Source organism: Chelon labrosus (genome assembly GCF_963514085.1).
Source record: "Chelon labrosus genome assembly, chromosome: 18".
NCBI lineage: Eukaryota > Metazoa > Chordata > Actinopteri > Mugiliformes > Mugilidae > Chelon > Chelon labrosus.
This window is the reverse complement of record NC_140351.1, coordinates 21,391,108-21,410,598: the sequence shown is the minus strand read 5'-3', so window position 1 is coordinate 21,410,598 and position 19,491 is coordinate 21,391,108. Positions and strand designations below refer to the sequence as shown.

Sequence of the window (19,491 nt, the reverse complement as noted above, 5' to 3'; positions counted from 1 at the left end):
TTTTTATTGAATTGTTTCTGTTTATTTTTTTGCTATGCTTTGCTCCAATACATTTATCCACATTCAGTAATGAGAAATGCACGATGATTTTCTTCGCCGGGCAAATAAGTACTCATGCACAATAATAATAATTAAAAAAAATTAAAAATCATAGTAAATATGTTAAAAAGTGTCAGTGTTTTGTTTATTTATTTGCTATTTGTTTTTATGTCCAATTTAAATGGTTTTCATTTTATAATATATGGTCCATCCTGAACCCTGCTGCTCCGCCGCGGCTGAGTGGTCACCATGGCAACGTGGTTCTCGTTAGCATGCTAGATTACGCGGTAGTTTAAAGCAAATATTAAAATTTTCGCCTTAAAGGGAAAATGGCTGACATTTTATCGTTGAAAGAATCCGCATTGGTCTATTTAGACAGAAGTGGCGGGCTTAAAAAACTTGCCGAGGACTGCAAACCTGTTAACGGTGCGCAATTTGTGTTACTTAACCTGGTAGCCATGAAAGCTAACCTCACTGAAATACATTTAAGCTAGTAACTTTAGCTAATGGTTGCTCATCTTTTCCAGACCCCCAGCGAACTGAGGCAGTCTACAGGTTTTGTATTAGTGTCAATCCCTCCGATGTAATAGAGGTTGATCCTGTTCTTGGTGACTGTGTTCTTCATGACCCCCTAAAAGCCACGCGTTTGTTTCAGTCTGTAAGTACAAACTGAAAGCTAACCTAGCTAAAATGAAATGTAGTTACATTTCTACTGTAAGTAAGGTTGACTGCATTTACTTAATTCCTCATTTAGATTTGCTTCCTGGCAATAAAGACACTTTCACTTATTGAAAAAATACATACAGAGAGTCAGGTAAGAGTAAACTGTGTTAAGCTCAATAATATAATAATATATAATGGTATACATTTTGATTTGCGTTTTGATGTATACATGTGGCATTAATGATGGCTCAGTTACTTTAATTTTTCCAGATGGTCATGACATGTGAACCAGCATACACAAAAGTAGTACCAAATTGGAAACCAGACATCATTAACTGTGCTACGCCTATTGTGTCAAGTCAAAATGTCTGCTGTGAAGAAACTCTACCCAAACATCAGCTCAGTCCAGTAACATTGTCTCTAATCCTTTCTTTTGAGGTGAATGTAGTTCTGAAGTTGACACACCTGCCTCCATTCTCTGAGTACACGCTGAACCTTTGTAGTTTTCCTCGTGTGTATGGCCCTATGAGGCCTGTCTCCATGGAGGGCTTGGTCATTGCCATGACGAGGGTCACCAAATATACCCAGGGGGCAAGGTTCCTCTGTGTTAATGAGGACTGCCCCTGTTCTGCAGGTTGTACATTTAAATTTGACACCTAAGAACCTTCATTTTAGTTTGTACTGGCAACTGTAAAATCAAACCATAGTCAGTGGGGTGTGTACATACACACTATGTTCTTCAGACATTTGTGTACTTGAAGTTGCATTAATGTTTCATTTGATTTGGACGGCTCTAGGGTTCCACCACATCCGAGTCCATGCACCAGGAGCAACAGAGTCAGCTACTGTGAGAAATTACTTCAGCTGCATGATCTGCAGTTCCCCACTGAAAGAGGATGTAAAATTCAGAGTTTTAGGAGGTGACAATAGTGCTGCGTGGAGCAAGGTACATGCATAGGTAATGTTTTGTACTTGTGTACTGAATATGTCATTTTTTGAAAACAGACAAACAACTGGTTGAGCTGATCCATGTGAAAGCACTGGATGTTCTTAGGGGCCATCAGCAAAGCTCATTCAGATACCAATCCATCACTTTGTTTCTCAGAGGTACGTCTAAGTTTACTGTGTATATAGGCTTTGTTTTTCTGTTTTTAATTATCCAGTATATGAATTGTTTGACTGAAATGTCATTGTTAGAGAAAAAAGACCATAGCTTTTTGAAAGGGGTGAGTAATGCAGTGTCAGCAGATGAAGAAAAATGTGCACTAGCATAATGCATGACACATCATGAGCAATATTTATAATAGTATAGAGTGAAAATAACACATCACAATACCAAATGTCCGTATCAGAGTGAGCTAATCCTTAAACAAAATCATAACATAAACAGTACAGAGTGTGACTACGCCTTTATAAGATTCACCTCTGATCTGCTGTTTCAAACAGGCCTTTGTATTTCTTGGCATCTTTGAGTCTTTTTATTACAAAGAACAGCTGCATTTTTTTTTTTTTTTTTTTTTTTTTTTTTAATAAAACGTCAAAACAAGTTCATCTCTCTGATGGACTGCAAATAGATATTCCTGAGATATTTTCAAACATTGTGGGTTATACCTATTTAACCTATATAAATATACGCGCTGATCAGCCACAACATTAAAACCACTGACAGGAGAAGTGAATAACATTGACCATCTTGTGACAATACAATGTTCTGCTGGGAAACTTTTGGACCTGGCATTCATGTGGATGTTACTTAGACATGTACCACCCACATAGACCAGACCAGGCACCCCCACCCCATAGCAATGACACTCATTGATGGCAGCAGCCATCAACAGCAGGATGCAGCCTGACACAGACACACACACAAAAACGGTTTAAGAACAACTCAAAAAAACATGAAGAACAGCACAAGGTGTTGACCTGTCCTCCAAATTCACTAGATCCCAAACTGATCAAGTATCTGTGGGATGATCCACAGAGGCCCCTCCCCTCAACCCATAGGACCCAAAGGCCCCCACTAACAACATTCTGTTGCCAGACACCACAGGACACCCTCAGAAAGCCCATGTCCATTCTCTGATGAGTCACAACGGTTTTGGGTGCACAAGGGAGACCTACACAATATTAGGCAGGTGGTCATAATGTTATGCCTGATCGGTGTATTGCTATTTAAAGAGACTCTGTTCTGAAGACACTGTACCATGTGAAACACTCGACTTTTACTGTGTTGGTGAAAAGGCTGGGTCAGAAGGCATGGTTTTCAATTGCAAGCCAAAGTCTTAAAGTATATACTGTAGATTAATCACGTTAAACTGTAAATGTGGATTATTTGTTTGTAAATGTAATTACTTCTCTCCCTGTCCTGAATGATGTGGTTATAATAGCTTATATTTACAGTCAGATGTACTGAGGCTTGCCATTAATTTTCTCTGGCATTCTAAATGAGGCTCACTTTGGAAAACAAACTTAGTGGGGGAGAGTTCAAATAAATAGATTTTTGTGTGAGCCAGCTGCACACAGTGCCTCATGGTAGGATATTAAGTGTTTCTGTCCCCTCTAATAATATTGTACCCGCCAGTACCCCTGAGAGCTTAGCAAATCTCAGCACCGGGATTAACATATTCTGTTGACCCAGTCCTGTGGAGGAATTCAATACAGTGGGTTCCCGTTACTAAACATATATGTTAATAAGTACGAGGAACACTCATTAGCTTGCCGTGTAATTCGCACACAGTGAAATCTTTGTCCTGCAGGCCTCATTCTGTTTCTCTTGGCAGTAGTTTGTAGGTGGCATGCATGTTTCTTCAGTAATCACCAGACAGCAGGGAACAACCCCTTTGAGTATTATTTCTTTGTTTCCTCTGCTCACACAGATGAGCTGTGTAACTCGATGAGAATCGGGCGATTCTACCGGGTGTTAGGGATTCCTGCGCATGTGCACCAGTGGCCGAACATTACCTGGAGTGTAGAGGCAAATAACGTCCAACCATGGGAGCCAGAGCGTAAGGCAGTACTTTTAAATCCTGTTTAAAAACTGCAGAAATCCCATAGGCAAACACACAGATATGAATCTTAACAGATCTTGACTCTCTGTATATGTAAACTGTGCATCTTTCACAACTCTACTTACAGATTGGGACAAAGTCAGTGCTGGCTTCCAGGAGCTGTTGAAGGGCACGGCCTCTTGTCCTTGGAGGTTCTCTGGTATTGTAGCTCACTGCTTTGCATTGCACATTGCTCCTCCTGGCTTGTATAACACACTCAAGCTGAGCTTGTTGCTCAGCTTGGTGCAGACTAGAACAGATGCAAAAGAGACCTTTCACGACTTGGATCTCCTAGCTGTCGCTACTGACACTCTCATACTAGACAGGTAAATGAAAGTCAAGTGGTCTGGATTGCACAAGTTGGTACATCCTAAATGAACCCACTAAACTTGTGATTTGACTCCCCTCTTTACCTCCTTGTGTTAGACTAATGGCATACAGCTTGAGTTTGGCACATCGTGGGGTCAGGCATCAGGCCTCGGGGGAGCTGTTTGCATCCCTGTCCCATGACGAACATGGAGCAGGTACTGCGAACATCCATGCTGGTTCTGCCCTGCTAGCCACAGGGGGTATTTGTGTCTTGGGAGATCTTGGCTGTTATAAAAAGGACAAGTTGGATGCTATTCAGTCAGGTACAGTACCAGAGTAATTAATATAAACTGCCATTTGTTACAAATTTGCATTTCTGTCACCTATTAAAAAAAAAGAACGTACTTCACTGTACTTTTTTTTTTTTCTTAGTCTTGGAGAGCCACACGGTGTCCATGTTCATCCCAGCGAAGAAGTATGGTGAGGATGCTGACCAGCAGCTTTCCTTCCCAGTCCAATGCAGCTTCTGGGCCTTTACAGACTCCTCTCGTCGGTCTGGGAAGGACTGCTCTGTACTAGGAACAGCAGTGAGTCTACAAACATGCTGCATTGTGCCAAATATAGTGTCATATATTAATGGAACGTGAGCTTTTGTTTTACAGTGTACTGAGTTTATGTCACATTTCATTTGACTCTGATGTTTGTAAGTAGCAGAGGCAAAACAGGAAATTGAGACAATTTAGCCTTCTTGAAGGAAGTGCCCTGCCCACACATTAGTTCATGGGAGACCCCTTGAGAATAATTCGTGCTTTGTTTTCTTCTTTTATAGAGAAGAGGTAGACGCAATGGGATAAGTTCAAGAGAGGTTTTGGACAAATACAAATAATGCTTCAAAGGTTCAGTCTGACATAGACCGTCTTGGTTATTTCAGAATGTCGACAGTTATCACTGTTAAAACAGTGCTACAGACAGCTTTCTGATCTCCAGTGTCTTTATTGTAAGCAGGAAATAGGTTCCATACCAGTTCAATTAGCAGACGCCTTTGGCCTCGTCATTCAGTGCAGGGATAGGGTGGGAGAGCAGGCCCTGCTTGCCCAAACCGTCCACACCCTTCAGCAGGCAGTACAGTCTGGAAAGCCCCACAACCCAATCTGCTGGGAGTTTTCCACTCAAGACTACCAGAAGGTTAGCAAACATGTTCGGTTACCAGGCCCTCTGCAAAGTTTTGTTTTCATTTAAATACAGTGCTTTGACAATTTCTGTTCTCAAATCTGTCTTTCAGCTGATCGCTCATGCACAAGGTTTGCAAGTAGAGCTCAGCCCTGCAGCAGAGAAAATAATCCATGGTTACTACATGGCGAGCCGTAGAGTCCGAACACAGAGTCAGGGTGTCAAGATGTCTGTAGCCTCTATCAAACTACTGTAAGAACTGAAGTCTGGATAAATTATTGCTCTTTTAATATTCCATCTTAACTTTTCTGCATCACAACCAAACGCTGTATGGTGTCCTGTGTAGTGTCACTCAACCACTAGATGGCACACTTGCATCCAAACATTGCTCTCAGATCACTATTTTTCATTTATTATGACAAATGTTTACAAATCTTTTTCCACTGTGGTGACACATTTTATGAGCAACTAAATCTATGAAAATAAATCCATCTTCAGTAAGTTACATTAAGCTCTAAATCTAAAAATATTTACATGGCCTGTCCGAGTTTTGATTCATCGTTTCCATCCTACATTTTACTCAGATTGCTTCTCCTACAGTAAGTATGCTTTCTGTTGTGACTATAATTTAGGGGGAAATACAGTAGCTTTTATTGTAGTTAATTTATCTGACATGTAATTATTTCTCACTTTATAGCAGACTGGAAAATTAAAAAAACTAATATCAAATTGTTACTAATAAAATGAGCTCTACCCTAGCAACAATTTCTGTGTTAATGCATTTGTCTCTTATGTTTGATGTCTTATATTTTAGGTTGTATTTTATGTATAGCACTTTGTGTCAGCCACAGCTGTTTTAAAGGGCTTTATAAATAAAGTTGAGTTGAGTAATAAATTCTTTATCCATAGTAATATTCAGTGTCCAGTAGCTTCCTCACATAATTTAAATTTAAAACAAATACTTGATTCAAGTTATTGCTTCTTTTAATTTAGCTCCGAGTTAGACTGTCCATTTTTATGGTGTTTTCCCACAGGATCTCGTTGGCCGAGGCCCACTGCAAGTTATGTCTCAGAACTCAAATGCTGGAGGAGGACGCCGTGATTGCTGTACTCCTTTGTGAAAACTCCATCACACTCAAGCATGGTATTTTTTTTTTTTTTTTTTTTTACTTTCTCTGTAGATCATATTCCATTATATGATTTTGTTCATAAGCATAGTATTTATCATTGCATACTAAAAGCCAGAATCAAATGCTTTTTGACAGCATTACCATTCATTGTACATCTCGCCCTACAGGAGCCTCTGCCCTCATTATTCCACCCGATGCAGTATTTCCTTGTGATTTGGGAGATGTGGAAGGTTTGCACAGGAGAGATGCAACCCTGGATGAGCTGCACCAGAGCATCTTACGTTTTATCTACGCCTATGCACCAGGAGCAGACATGTACATTACAGAGGAGTAATACCTCTCTAAAGGTCCAAAAACACAGGTAGGCAACCAACCACACACACCATTGTTCCTTTCCTCCATATTGTTAGATGTAAAAACAATCAAATACAGCAGTGATTGAGGAATTCAATGAGTTAACCATGATTTTAATACAGTACATGTTGAGCAAAACACATGTCAAATGTGTATCAGAATGTAATAAAGCACGGAAACAATTTCTTGCAGACAGGTTTTTATTAATGATACATTGCATCAATTAAAAAGGGCAAATGTTTTATTACATAGATATCTACAGTTATGTCCACACTGAAAGTAGAACCACAAGTTGTTCAGCACTTACTTTCCAAATGAGACTTCCCTGTACGCTCTCAACTGGCTCAACAGCCCTGGCAATAAAACAGACATACAATATATAATTAGCTCAAATGGAAAGAAAAGTCACCTGTATGTTCATAAAACTGATGTCTAGTTCAGTTAGTCACATTCTCAGCAGCCCATTTTGGTCTGATGGGTAAACGGCGAAAAGATGAACTCATCATTACACAATGACATCAGCAGAAAAAACAGTCATGTGATCGGCATGTTTTGAATACAAATGCTGAATATATTTGTCTATTGCTTTACTTACTGTGGAAAAGATGAAGCCAGCAGATGTAGTTCCATTACTGACCATGCTGCCTGTAAAATATGGAAAATTAGTTCAATACACTGGATTTCCATCTGTATCATTACACATTAGTGTGCCAAGATAAAATGTTTGGTCTATATTTGAAATCTTTTATAGTAAATTAATACAGTAAAATCATCAGAGCAACAGTTTAGCCGAGCCAATTAGTTCAAGCTTGCAGCTGGTAATTCAGTAGTCACAATCTCACCACTCTATTGTCTGATGGGTAAACGGCGAAAAGTTGAACTCATCACTATACCAGCTGCAAAAGCTGCCACTGCTCACAGTTTAGAAATGACTTGGGGCAACTGAAGTCATTTCTGACTTCTGCCACATGGTAAGTTGATACAAGTTTAAAAACTAATCCAAATAAATCTACTTTGGAATAGCTGCCACAAATTATTTCACCTGGCTTATATGGAAGAAATATTTTTAGATGCTGTTTTACTTCTGCAGTATTATGGTTATTCAGTCGCACCACCCAATATGCCATGTGGGTAGCACCAACACAAAAAAAAAAAAAAAAACCAAAAAACACGCCAAGCTCACTCACTTCAGGGAAGGGAAGCAGACAAAAGACTACACATCTGGTCCATCTCCAGTCACCACAACAAGAGATCTGAAGCAACTGAAAGAACAAAATACCAGGATTAAGTTCCTTGGGGGAAAATAAAACAATACTTCTTACACATTGTTCTTAGTGTTATGCTGGGAATTCAGTTGGTCACAGTTTCACCATTTTATTGTCTGATGGGTAAACGGCAAAATGTTAACTCATCATTATTCCAGCAGGGTGATAAGTAGCTAAGGCAAGGAACAACTGACTGAAATACTGCAACACTCACCTTTAAAGGTCCATACATGAACACACTTGGCCATCTGCATTCTAAAGTTGTGGCGTGGCATCTGAAATGACAATGATCATTGAGTACACACTCCACAGAGCATTCGACCTTTCTTTAAATTAAAATTTGTGCTAATGTAGTGACCCTCATCAGGGATACCAGCCCCAGGTGGACATCTTCATTAACACTGCTAAAATGACAAACCACATATGTTGAAACGTTACCAATTTCAGTCTTTAAACTTTCAAGACTTAAACGACCTTTCTTCAAATAGGAATGCCTCCCTACATCTCCGTCACACTAGGTCACTGCAGGTCTCTTGCTATGACTATTCCCAAACCTTACAGATAATTACTCTCAGGAGTGATAAGATATTGACTTCCAGCTTGGATGAATAAAATGTACTGAAGGAATAGCCAATAAAGTGAAGACCAATGACTGATCACCTGAAGGTCAAAGGGTACAATGTAACACAGCTTGGGAGCATGGCTAACATCGAAGGTCTGAGGACGGGTTCAACAGCAGGTCAGGACCTCTGCCATGACCTTACGTCCTCACTGGGGGCCATGGAGACTTTCCCTTGTGAAATAATGGGACAGAGATATTCCCTGACCAGCAGCTCTTCTGCTGACCCTTGGACAAAGCCAGATAAGGACAGTGCCACAAGAACCTGAATGACAGAGGGCGTTTTTCCTCTTTTTTGAAGTGTCAAAAATAATGATTAATGGCAGTACTTTAGGGCCTGTCTATACAGAGACATCCACACCGGTGGTACTGGAGGTAGAATCCTAGTGTTACATTCGTGGTTTGTTGTACATGTCCGCTTTCATATATGAAATGTGACTTGACGTTTGAGATAGATCGTAATGACCTAAATGTAAATGAGCTGGTTAATAGTAAAACCTGCAGTAAAGCCCCCTCCAAAACCACGTGCGCGACCAACGCCCGACTCCACAGCTTAACTGAAGTAAAATGCAATGCGCAATGCTGAACATGGCATGCCAAGTTTACCTGCTTTACTTATAAAACATAGAAATGTTGGCTTTAGTATTTGAACCATGATACGAAACATAACGTCAAACTGCGTGTTGCGCTTTTTGTCCACGTGGCCTGAATGCTAACTAGCTTTATGCTAACTACCACTGCCCTCCTTCAAGAGAGAATTTCTGATAAGCTTTGAATCACATTGGTGAAGTGAAATGCCATATTTCAAGCTACAAACGCACACAAATCATTTCAACGTTACGTACCTATGAAGCAAATGGAGAAGAAGTTGAGCAGCGGTCCAGGGAGCAGCCGCTCGCCACGGTCTCCTCAGACAAGAGAGAGAGTTTCCGGTCCGTCCTCCTCTTTCTGCGCGTCGGAGCTGCGCAGTGCAGCACGGGAAGCGCACAGCTGAGCAATAATTAAAATGTGAGCGCCACCGATCTCAGACTAATGTTTAAACTACACAAATGTATAGTTTGTGTTATGATTTTCATTACATCAACGTCAAGGAGAAGTGACATATATTGGAAATTAGAACTAGAACATTTTAATTTTCAGCTCAAAGACAGGGGTCTTATTGACCTCATCTCTTCAATACATTCAAACGTTCACAAACTGCCGTCAGCACACCCTCAAATGTAATCTGCATTTTAAGATATGTCTTCATCATCATCAGACTAATGACAGAATGAATCAAATTCAATTTTCGAAAAGACAGAGGTATCGTTATACCACAACTATTCCAAATGACGTGTTAGAAATTATTTTCTAACATTCACGCTTTTAATTTGCAGCCTATAAATATAGATAATTATTGTGTACTGGTACACACATCATAATCGTATTGACCTGATTTTATTTAGTCTTCATCTGTGTTTTGTATTTATTCACACATAGCCTACATTTTTATCTTTTATTAATTAATTGGCCTGTTAAATTCAGTTTAGGATATCAGCTTCAGGATAGACGACTGCATATTCTTCAAATAAATGTTGACCTATTAGTAGCTACCAAACTCTTCAGCCTATAAAATGTATTTGTTTGAATCTCACCGAAGCTATGCCATATATTACACAAAATACCTTAAATATCAAACAAATGCTATACCAATATTAACAACAACAATAATTATCCATTCATCCATTCATTTTCTGTACCCGCTTATTACTGTTAAAGGTCGCGGGGAATAATTATTATTATATATTTTTTTTATTATAGTAATGATAATAACTTCTATAGACTTTAAACAGTTTTTTTTTTTCTCAAACGGATCGGGTATATAGAAAAGAACACCTTCATAAATGATCTGCTTGTTAAAACCTTGGGAGTCCTCGTCCATTGTCAAGTAATTTATTCACAAACACATTTACAACCATGCATGTAAAAATACGAAGGAAACATGAGATGAAGAGCCTCCATTGTTGAGGCTCTGACAGACCTCTTCACATGACAGATGTTAAGTTATTCACACATGCATTTAGTGCAAATGTCTCAACTGAAAGTGCACACTGAAGCATGACGGGCTCGTTACCCCACGGAATTCCTACAGATATCATACCTGGGACATGTGTGGAGCTGTCCAATGCAAACAGGATTAGTCAAAACAACAACAGAGAAACATAATGTATGCTTTCTCAAAATTCATACAATAAAATCCACATAATATATTAATTTACATTGTCGTGTTATTGGTTTTAGTGGAAGTAAAACCAGATTGGCTAATTCTTCAACAATCAGTCTACAAGCAGACATATGCTGCAAGTAAAGCATGGACTCATGCAAATACGAAATCTTTTCATACAAATGACTTGGGCCTTCTATTGGGAGGTGGACGACGATGGGCCTTGATTCTCTGATTCTGAAGCAGTCGAGGTGTTCAGAAACTGTCCGGTTGCTCCAACGTACAGTCTGGATCGCATTGGCCATTTCTGTAAAGATACATGTAACTTGTTAAGAAATTAACTGGAGCTTTGAAAATGCAGCTACAACCTTAAGAATCACTGTACAATTTTTCATCAAATTGTACAGTGATTTATTTTTCTTTAAATATGTGTGCAGTGAGACATTTCGTGCAGAAAGTTTTGTTTATTAAAACTATTTTACAATTAAAAAAATAGGCCAAATTAATATGCCTAGATAACTGACAACACAAACAGATAACCAGCTGTCCACTAGTATTATTGTTATCGGGCTGTTTTTATTATTAATAATATTACTAGCACTGACCTTCACTGGGTGCAGGTATCCATCACCTTTCAAAGAGTGTAACGCCTCTGTTTGTTTTGTGCTCTCTCCCTCCTCCGTGCCTTCCTCTTGTAGTGTTCGAGTCAAATGGGCAATATAGGTGGTGGCCAGTATCAACACGTCGAGTTTGGACAGCTTGGTGTCCGGCGGGACAGACGGCAAAGTTCTTTGCAGTTCCAGGAACGCGTTTCTCAGGGTTTGCACCCGGCTCCTCTCCCGCGCCGCATTCGCCGCTGCCGGGCGTCCTCTGCCGCCGATCCCGCCGATCCCGCCGGGCTGGAGCACCCTGGCCCGGTGGAGCTCCCGACGACGACCGTCCGGACTCGGGCTGGAGCTCGGACTGGACGCCGGGCTGTCATCCATCACCTCCCTGGAGCAATTACCGCTGTCCATTCGGAGCGTCTGCCTTCCGACCATCGGGGTGCACTCACAGACCTGAAGATTTTTACCACAAAAAGAAACAACGCGTTAGTTTGAGCAGTTAAACCTGGCCGTAATATTGCACATTTTACTTGAACTCATCTTACAATTGTTTTAAACACAGCTTGGGTTGTTTATTACAGTCTGTTCTACCTTTAAAACTAATCTTTAATTTAAAACCTACAGTAGGAATTTAAAGTTATTGCATTTATATCCATACCTTAAGTTCTCTGATCAGCAGCATTCACTTATTACATGTTATTATTGTAAACCTCATGCTGCTGCTAAATAAACAGAAAACACATCCTACTTCTGCAGCTCACCCACTAACAAACAGCTGTTCACGTTTTCACTAAAACACAAATTTGTGCTCAGTGTGATAAATGTCACAAGACGTTTCGTCCTCAGATGAAGCCCCTGTCATCCATTTAGCCAGCATATAGATGGTGGTCTGATGTGAAGTTTACCTCTGGTGTTTCTCAAAGGCGCTGTCTTGAAAAACGACATGAAGGCAACCCAGAGAGAGCTCGGATGGGATAGAGAATTTGTTCGTCAACGTAGAATAGTCCCAGTCCACGTCCAGTTTATCCTTATAAAGTAGCGCGTCTGCAGAGACGGTGCGCAGCGGCGGGTCCCGGTACGCGCATCCAGCTCTTCACCTGTGTGCGTAAAAGCCTCAAGAGCTCTTAATTTATTGGATACACAAAGCGGCGGACAAGCATTTCACTGCGACGCAATTAATCACTCGCCCCATAACACTCCCTCACAGCAGAGAGGACTGATCTTTCCCTTCCCTAACTTATTTCTGTCTGAGGGCAGCAGAGGCTCGTTTTCAACGCCAGAGGCAGGACTCCCCTCTCGCCTTAACCCAGATATGTGGTAGTCCATATCCCGCTCTAATTGGCTGCGAACCCGACACTGTATTTTCTTTATAAGCCTATCAAAAAGTGGCGACGGGAAGACGTTTAGTCAAAAAATTACCTCCAAATGTCCCTTTCATGGTCAGCAATAAAGGCCCAAAACTCTATTTGCAACAGACCGTGAAGACAAACTGACAAGTGTAAGATGATATGCAAAACATTTGACGGATTGCCAGGGTGTCTTGAATTGCAAGCTCACTGGAACAGCTAATAAATAAAGTCCAGCGCTGCAATCAACAGGCAGGCATTGAGGAAATTCTTGCGAGACTCCTAAATTAATCACTCTGATTTTCAGGGCTCCAAACGGAGATGTCGGCAAATTAATGAAAGGAATAATTTATAATATGTATATCCCCGGACTGTTCTTAATAAACATTGTTTTTATAAGGATGGGGTAACAGTGTTGCTGCGGGCCACTAATTACGAGGCGAAGTAAAAGGAGGTTAAGTAAGCTTGTTTCCCTAATTATCCCGCATCTTTCAGGGGTTACACACCCACGTGGCTCTTAAAACCCCATTCAAACACGATGCTGACAATAAATATATCCGCATTGTTACTGTATTTGCTGTAAAAGAACCACTGCCCCATTTATCACAGTTGTTTGAATAGGAGCATGCGTTGTTAGCTTTGGATAACGTACAGACTGTAATAGCAGGGCAGAGTGATCATTTAGATTTTGCCACTCTGCATCTCCTGGTTCACTTATTGCAGTCAGAAGAAAAATTACATGCATCATAGAAAATGTAGGTCTATGAGCAGTTTGGGTTGGACAGAGTATTTATACTCTTAGACCACATAAATCTAATTAGAAATAAAGCAGCTGGGAAATGAGGAGAAGAAATGTTTTACTGTTTAATTCCTGTTATTAACAATGGTAGATTATTTCCAGGCTATTAAGACATGTAAAGGACTTGTTAAACAGATACAATTATGTCGTTTGAAAATACGTTTTGGTACACATACAAGAGTAAAAGATCTGCAGCTGTGACGACCAGTGTCCTTAAACGAGTCAGAAGCATGCTTAGTCCCGTGTCCTCCTATGTGAAGGAGGTGGAGATTTCTGTGGACCTTGCAGGTTTGCCTTGAGCATCCACATGACTGGAGATGGGTGATGAGACAGCCACAGCATTCCATCCATTTATCTGTAAATGTGGCGCCCTAAAAGATCAGGCAGACAAAAAGAAATATAAGAATTATTAGATCACATTACTCATTATTTATTTAGACAAAAATAGCACCATAATTCTCTTAAGCAAATAAAGCAGCCACACAAGGTAACACCATATCAGCAAAGAAGACAGAAGCAATGGAATTTCAATAAAGTATAAATAATAAATGACCAACATGTGATAAAATAGGAATTTTATCACAGATTCTGGGGAGAACTGTAACTTTCATCACGTGGTAAATTAATTCTACTCGGATGTATAGCTGTAAAGGTGTCTCATCATTAAAAGTCCACAGTTCAATAATTTAGTAACTAGTAATACAGAGAAAAATGTAGTCTTCCTCTAACAGTGACACTGGACCTGAGAGTGTGCTGCGGCCTCCTCCTCTGCACGTTACCACATGGATGTGGACCCGCATAAAAGTCATCTAGGATATAAACAAAGTCACGAGAAATTCAACCGCGTACAAACTCAACCAGCGTAAAAATAATAATAAATGTGAGGGTTTTTAACAAGTTAGAATTCAATTAAAACCTTTTTGGTTTCCACATTACATAGCATAATGTCTATAGTTTAAGAGGGTGGCAGTTTCTCAGTTTCTGTGACCATTTACACCATGCAAAAACAGGATTTACAAATAGGAAATAAAATTGATTAAAAAAACAATTAAGGGCTCATAATGTGTTCCAGTAGATTTAATAATAAAAAGTAATAAAATGCAGACTTTAGTGACTTACTTGTTAAAGGATTAGAGATCAGCGGTCCAGTCAGCATGTGTTCGTTGTTTTTTTTCTTCTTGGCCTCTTTGGAGGCTTTCCAGTTAATAAGGAAGACTCTGGTTACCTCATTAATTTTTTTTTCATCCAGATCCTCTATAAAAATAAATAGGTTTCATTAAGTGGAGTGTTGGGGAAATCAAAGAAATAAATCAAATCAGGATGCCGCTGATCAAGTAAAAAAATTTACCAAGGCTTTTGCAAACAATTATCAGACGATCTCTGTACTTTCGTTCTCTACACACAGGATTTCCACGCAAGTCCATGACGAGCAGCTGAGGCCAGTGGCTGAACACATCTTCTAACTCCTGAAAATACACAGAATCACATACATCACCTCATCTACCTAATCTTATATCCACTAATGATTCAACTTTGTCTCTCAAGTTATTCTCGGTAACTAATGTTCAACTACTAAACAAATATGATGCGCATTTATGGTATTTTAAGCCACTGCTTGTAATCTATCTGGATTCAGCTTCTGGATTTATGTCTAAACTGTTAAATCCAATTCAAATCAGACTCTCTATAGTGCTGTTGCTAAATAGTTTGCTGCCTCGGTCTATAAGAGCACATTTTTAAAAAGCTGGAACTCTTAAGAGTTGCACAGATTACTTATCAAATAGACAAAAAAAACAGAAAAACCTTTAAAGACGTGGTGTAAGTGAATGGTAATGTGAAGTGCAAGGGCCACTAGAAAGTGCATAAACAACACATCAGTCTGTTTTAATAAACAGTGTCGCCGGTGTCATGTAACTACACGTTTCCTCCTGGGGCAGTGTGAGGCTGGCTCCTCCAGCGAGTTGCCTGCAGTTGTATGTTTATCTAAAGGCACATTAATCCAAGCCTGGAAATATGAATACTCTCTGGACACGCTCTGATTGTTCATTGCCTTCCTGTCTTGGCCAAAGCGCTTCCACTTTTCCAGCTCGAGCTGCAATCAGTTCAGAGGGGACCCCTGAGCACCACGCGCTCCCAGGCTTTGATAAATGATCGTGTCAGGGCCGTCACTCAGAAGGCCCTCGCTGAAGAGGAGCCCAGCGCCAAATTGCCCCCCACGCGGGGGCGTAGGGAACAGCAGAGGCTGGATACTTACTGAGCTTGGCTGGCTCACTCGCCTGGACTAATGATGGGGCAGTTATGAACCTGTATTTGACCAGAGCTTCGATTCCTCTGTCCTCTCTGCCCTGCACAGTGCTAACAGCCTCTGAAGATGCTCCCCATTTGTCACCCTGGCTGACTGCCTGTCATAATCTATTTTAAAAATCCATAATGTTTCCTCTGGATTCTGACCAAATGGTGCAGAAGAAGGAATTGATTCTTCAGAGTGCTGTCTTTTCAAAATCAATAGTGGCAGACGGGTTGTATAAATTATAGGAGATATCTGCTACAAATGACACGTGTACAACAATTACCTGCATCAACGTTCTCAAATCAAAATCTCTCGCGTAGAGGAGGTAGCAAAGCAGTCAATTAGAAAGTGTTTTCGATGTGTCATCCTGGTTTTGTGTGTCATTAAGAAAGAAGAATAATGCCTTTTAAATAAAACCATCAAGCCTTTCAGTTAATACATCAGTCCAAACAGTAAAATCACTACCATCACAGACCCAGCTTAAAAAATAGATAAAGAGGTCATTTCTGCGGGAGTCAGCGGCCATAAATTATCTATCTGTCTCAGATGAATCCTCCATAAAGTGATATACTGGTGGTTTTGGATATCAAACCGAGGATTCAAAGGGCGTAAGGAAAAACCGACCTTCCAAGGAGAGAGAGAAACTTGTGCTTGTTTAAAGCTGTCAGCGGGAAAAGTCTCAGGGGAGCGGCTCACTGATTTGTTGAATAATTCTGACCCTGTGCGAGCCACGGAGACTGGGAACCTCTGGCGGGATTTGCAGGATTTGGTTCTTTACAACCCTGCTCTCCATTTCATTTCACGCATCACTGCAGAAAACTACAGAACAATGTTAATGCTGACCAGATCAGCTAATGGATGGTATGCAGGGTTTAATACTTTTTGTCATGGATACTTGCTGTGATGTGTTAGTATTTACTTTGACTGCACATGTGATCCCTTTCTACTTTTGTCAGACTGAACTAGTTTTTAACTAAGTCTTACATATATAGATATACTTGCCTCCATACTATGTAGTTTATTGTCAGCTGCAGAAAAATCCTGGAGTTCCTTAAGCACTGCCAAGCCCTTGATATCATCAATGTTGTTGTTATTAATATTCAGCACACAAAGAGTTTCCTGTGCAATAGAAGAATTCATATTAATAAAGAGAGTTCATGTTACAGTCAGTACAATGACAGAATATTACAAATACAATTAAAGATACATGTTTCTGAGGTCAAATCAACCAAATGTTAAACCTCACACTCATTCAAACATGTAACACAAGCTCTCAAAAAAAAAGACTGATATCACAAAGAAAGCACACTGCGGAAATATTGTCCGTGTGCACAGTGTTTTTATCCTGTTCTTTGCTTCTAATCCATCTGGATTAACCATCTAAATGTATGTCTAAACTACCAGGATCTCATCCAAATCAGACGCCGTACAGTGCTAATATTCGCCTGAGTTTGAAGTTCTATAATGGCGCATTTATAAAAAGCTGGAACTCTTTAAATTTGCACAGCAATTTCTTTTAATTTATCCAAACAAACAAGGAGCTGAGACTTTTGGTGTGTTTATCCATAGCCAGGGCAGTAAAAGAAGTAAACAGACCTAACTGATTTGTCAGACCAGAGAGAGCAACAGAGGTCTCTTTGACATCTTCAAATCCCTCACAATAGCGCTTTTACATAGATCATTCGAGTCTGAGAAATCTGAGGTGTCTTACGTAGGAGGTGATAACCCAGCTACCGCCTGAAGACCACACAGCTTTGAAAAGAAAAGCTAAATACATGACAAATATACAATATACCGAGAAATACATGACAAATTAAGTGCAGAGAACACAAATAATTCACATAGTGTGAAAGATTATTTTCTCTGATAGTAGTCCTGCTCTGGACAGAGTAAAAATAGGTCATACAGCAAGCGAGAGGAGAGTCACGGGGTCAAAGAGCAACTTTTCCCCTGGTGCCAGCCTCTGATTCTCCAGATGAAGCTCCCTGAGCTCATGGAGCTGCTCCAGCCCCTCCACCACTGCTATGCTGTTTTTACCCAGATACCTAAAGAGCAAGAAAATCACTCACATATTCACATAAACCTCAGACATCAGACGATTATCACAGCACAGAACGGCAGGGAGACTACTCACAGTTTGGAGAGTTTCGGCAGATTGTCGAGATTATCTATACAAGTGATGTTGTTGTTCTGCAGGTAGAGATGAGTGAGGTTGGAGGCAAAGTCAAGGTTGGAAATGTATGTAATCTGATTATCATACAGGTAGAGGACAGTGAGATTTTGACACACAGACAGATCACCCTAAAAAAAGAAACAAAAAAAATGAAGCATTTCAATGAAAGAAACAATCTTAAAGCACTACCGGCGTAGATGTCAGCCACTTACAATATCTTCAATATTCTTGTCGTAAAAATAGAGGTGGGTGAGTGTCTTGAGGTACTGCGGGAGGGAGATGCCCCTTCTCTTTTTGAAGTGTTTTCTAGATTTAGCAATCAGATCCACGGTCAAACGCACCATGCTGGCTTGTCACAGACTCCGCTGCAGAGAAGATCCTTTTCAGAGTCAGCCAAGCATTCAGTCCACAGCCGTGACTGAGGCTGACTGTTTTGCGGGAAAAACTGACACGTTAGCTGAAATAGGGGGCAGACAAATGTCCCTCTGAACAGCTATTTACAAAAGCCAAATTACCTCAGCCTTTGTAATCACAAATAGAAGGCCTAAATGAACCTTGGTCAAATAACTGGTCAACAAAACATGACGTCTCCCCAACAAACTTGCTAAGAGTTGTGATCAGAGTGAAGACTTCCCAGTGTTTCCATTTTCATTTATGGTGTTTATTAGCTAATTTATTGTGTATCACCTCTCCACCTGCTAAGTGTACGGCTCTCGGTGTGTGTGGCTAAAGTGGATGACAGAGAGATGTGTCAGCGGGTCTTTTCCACTCTTGATCTTTAGGCATCAGGCTGAGGTTATAGGAGAAAAGAGACACTGATCAATAAACTGGAGCTGAACTACGGACAGAAGCCGTTGGCTAACTGAGCTCATACTCTCCAGGGCCTCTGGTTTCCAGGGACTTGGGAAAAGCAGTTTATCACTGTCAGGGAAAGTGCCACACTCATAGCTGTCCGGGTTCAGACCGTGTTACATGGAACAAATTAAACATCAAAGTTATATCAAAGAGACGGTAAAAGTTAAAGTTAAAAACTTAAGTAAACATGTATGCTAATAGCTAGCCTATCTTAAAAGTTACCATAACACCGTAGCATTAGCGTCCTCTAATACCATGTTCAACGGGAAGTTCCGCATTACCGTGATGAATTTCGGCAGGTGTAATGTGTTAACTGAATTCTCCTACCTTGCAGTGTCGGAAGTACGGTGTTTTTAATAAGTTTGTAAAGCGAACTGCGCGTTAAGTCAACTCGTTTGGGGCAACCAAAGTGTTGCTATGGAAACCACGCAAACAGCGCGTCCGTCAAGAGGAGGGGTGAACGGAAAAGCGGAAGCGTGTAACAAAATAAAAAAATATTTTTGTTGCTACCAAACCATTGACATTATATAAACTGTTATCGCCATTTTAGGAAAATAACATTTAAGTTGTTTTTTTTTATCATGTCATTGCAAATAAAAGCAGGAGAGATGGGAAGTAAGAGAA

At 40.3% G+C, this 19,491-nt stretch overlaps 3 protein-coding genes and 1 long non-coding RNA gene across 4 annotated transcripts; 1 reads left to right on the top strand and 3 right to left on the bottom strand.

The window, feature by feature from the left end:
* The first annotated feature begins 75 nt into the window (after positions 1-75).
* Positions 76-6,740, top strand: mcmdc2 (minichromosome maintenance domain containing 2). Its single transcript, XM_084565941.1, has 14 exons — positions 76-465; positions 567-697; positions 794-853; positions 1,141-1,336; positions 1,500-1,622; positions 1,708-1,809; positions 3,579-3,707; positions 3,838-4,075; positions 4,176-4,381; positions 4,491-4,645; positions 5,064-5,243; positions 5,341-5,480; positions 6,263-6,372; positions 6,526-6,740. The coding sequence occupies exons 1-14, from the start codon at positions 369-371 to the stop codon at positions 6,690-6,692; spliced, it is 2,034 nt and encodes a 677-aa protein (XP_084422067.1). The 5' UTR covers positions 76-368; the 3' UTR covers positions 6,693-6,740.
* A 202-nt stretch (positions 6,741-6,942) lies between these two features.
* LOC311503300 lies at positions 6,943-9,896 on the bottom strand. Its single transcript, XR_014699579.1, has 5 exons — positions 9,442-9,896; positions 8,192-8,252; positions 7,900-7,974; positions 7,308-7,357; positions 6,943-7,065 (listed from the first exon to the last, which is right to left on the bottom strand). It is a non-coding gene; the product is annotated as an uncharacterized lncRNA (long non-coding RNA).
* Positions 9,897-10,839: 943 nt separating this feature from the next.
* On the bottom strand, positions 10,840-11,845 carry tcf24 (transcription factor 24). Its single transcript, XM_084566769.1, has 2 exons — positions 11,405-11,845; positions 10,840-11,106 (listed from the first exon to the last, which is right to left on the bottom strand). Exons 1-2 carry the CDS (start codon positions 11,837-11,839, stop codon positions 10,996-10,998), a joined length of 546 nt encoding a protein of 181 aa, XP_084422895.1. The 5' UTR covers positions 11,840-11,845; the 3' UTR covers positions 10,840-10,995.
* A 1,706-nt stretch (positions 11,846-13,551) lies between these two features.
* ppp1r42 (protein phosphatase 1, regulatory subunit 42) lies at positions 13,552-19,205 on the bottom strand. Its single transcript, XM_084566446.1, has 8 exons — positions 18,225-19,205; positions 17,974-18,140; positions 17,746-17,884; positions 16,842-16,958; positions 14,898-15,015; positions 14,669-14,803; positions 14,292-14,358; positions 13,552-13,920 (listed from the first exon to the last, which is right to left on the bottom strand). The coding sequence occupies exons 1-8, from the start codon at positions 18,354-18,356 to the stop codon at positions 13,800-13,802; spliced, it is 996 nt and encodes a 331-aa protein (XP_084422572.1). The 5' UTR covers positions 18,357-19,205; the 3' UTR covers positions 13,552-13,799.
* Between the last annotated feature and the right edge of the window lie 286 nt (positions 19,206-19,491).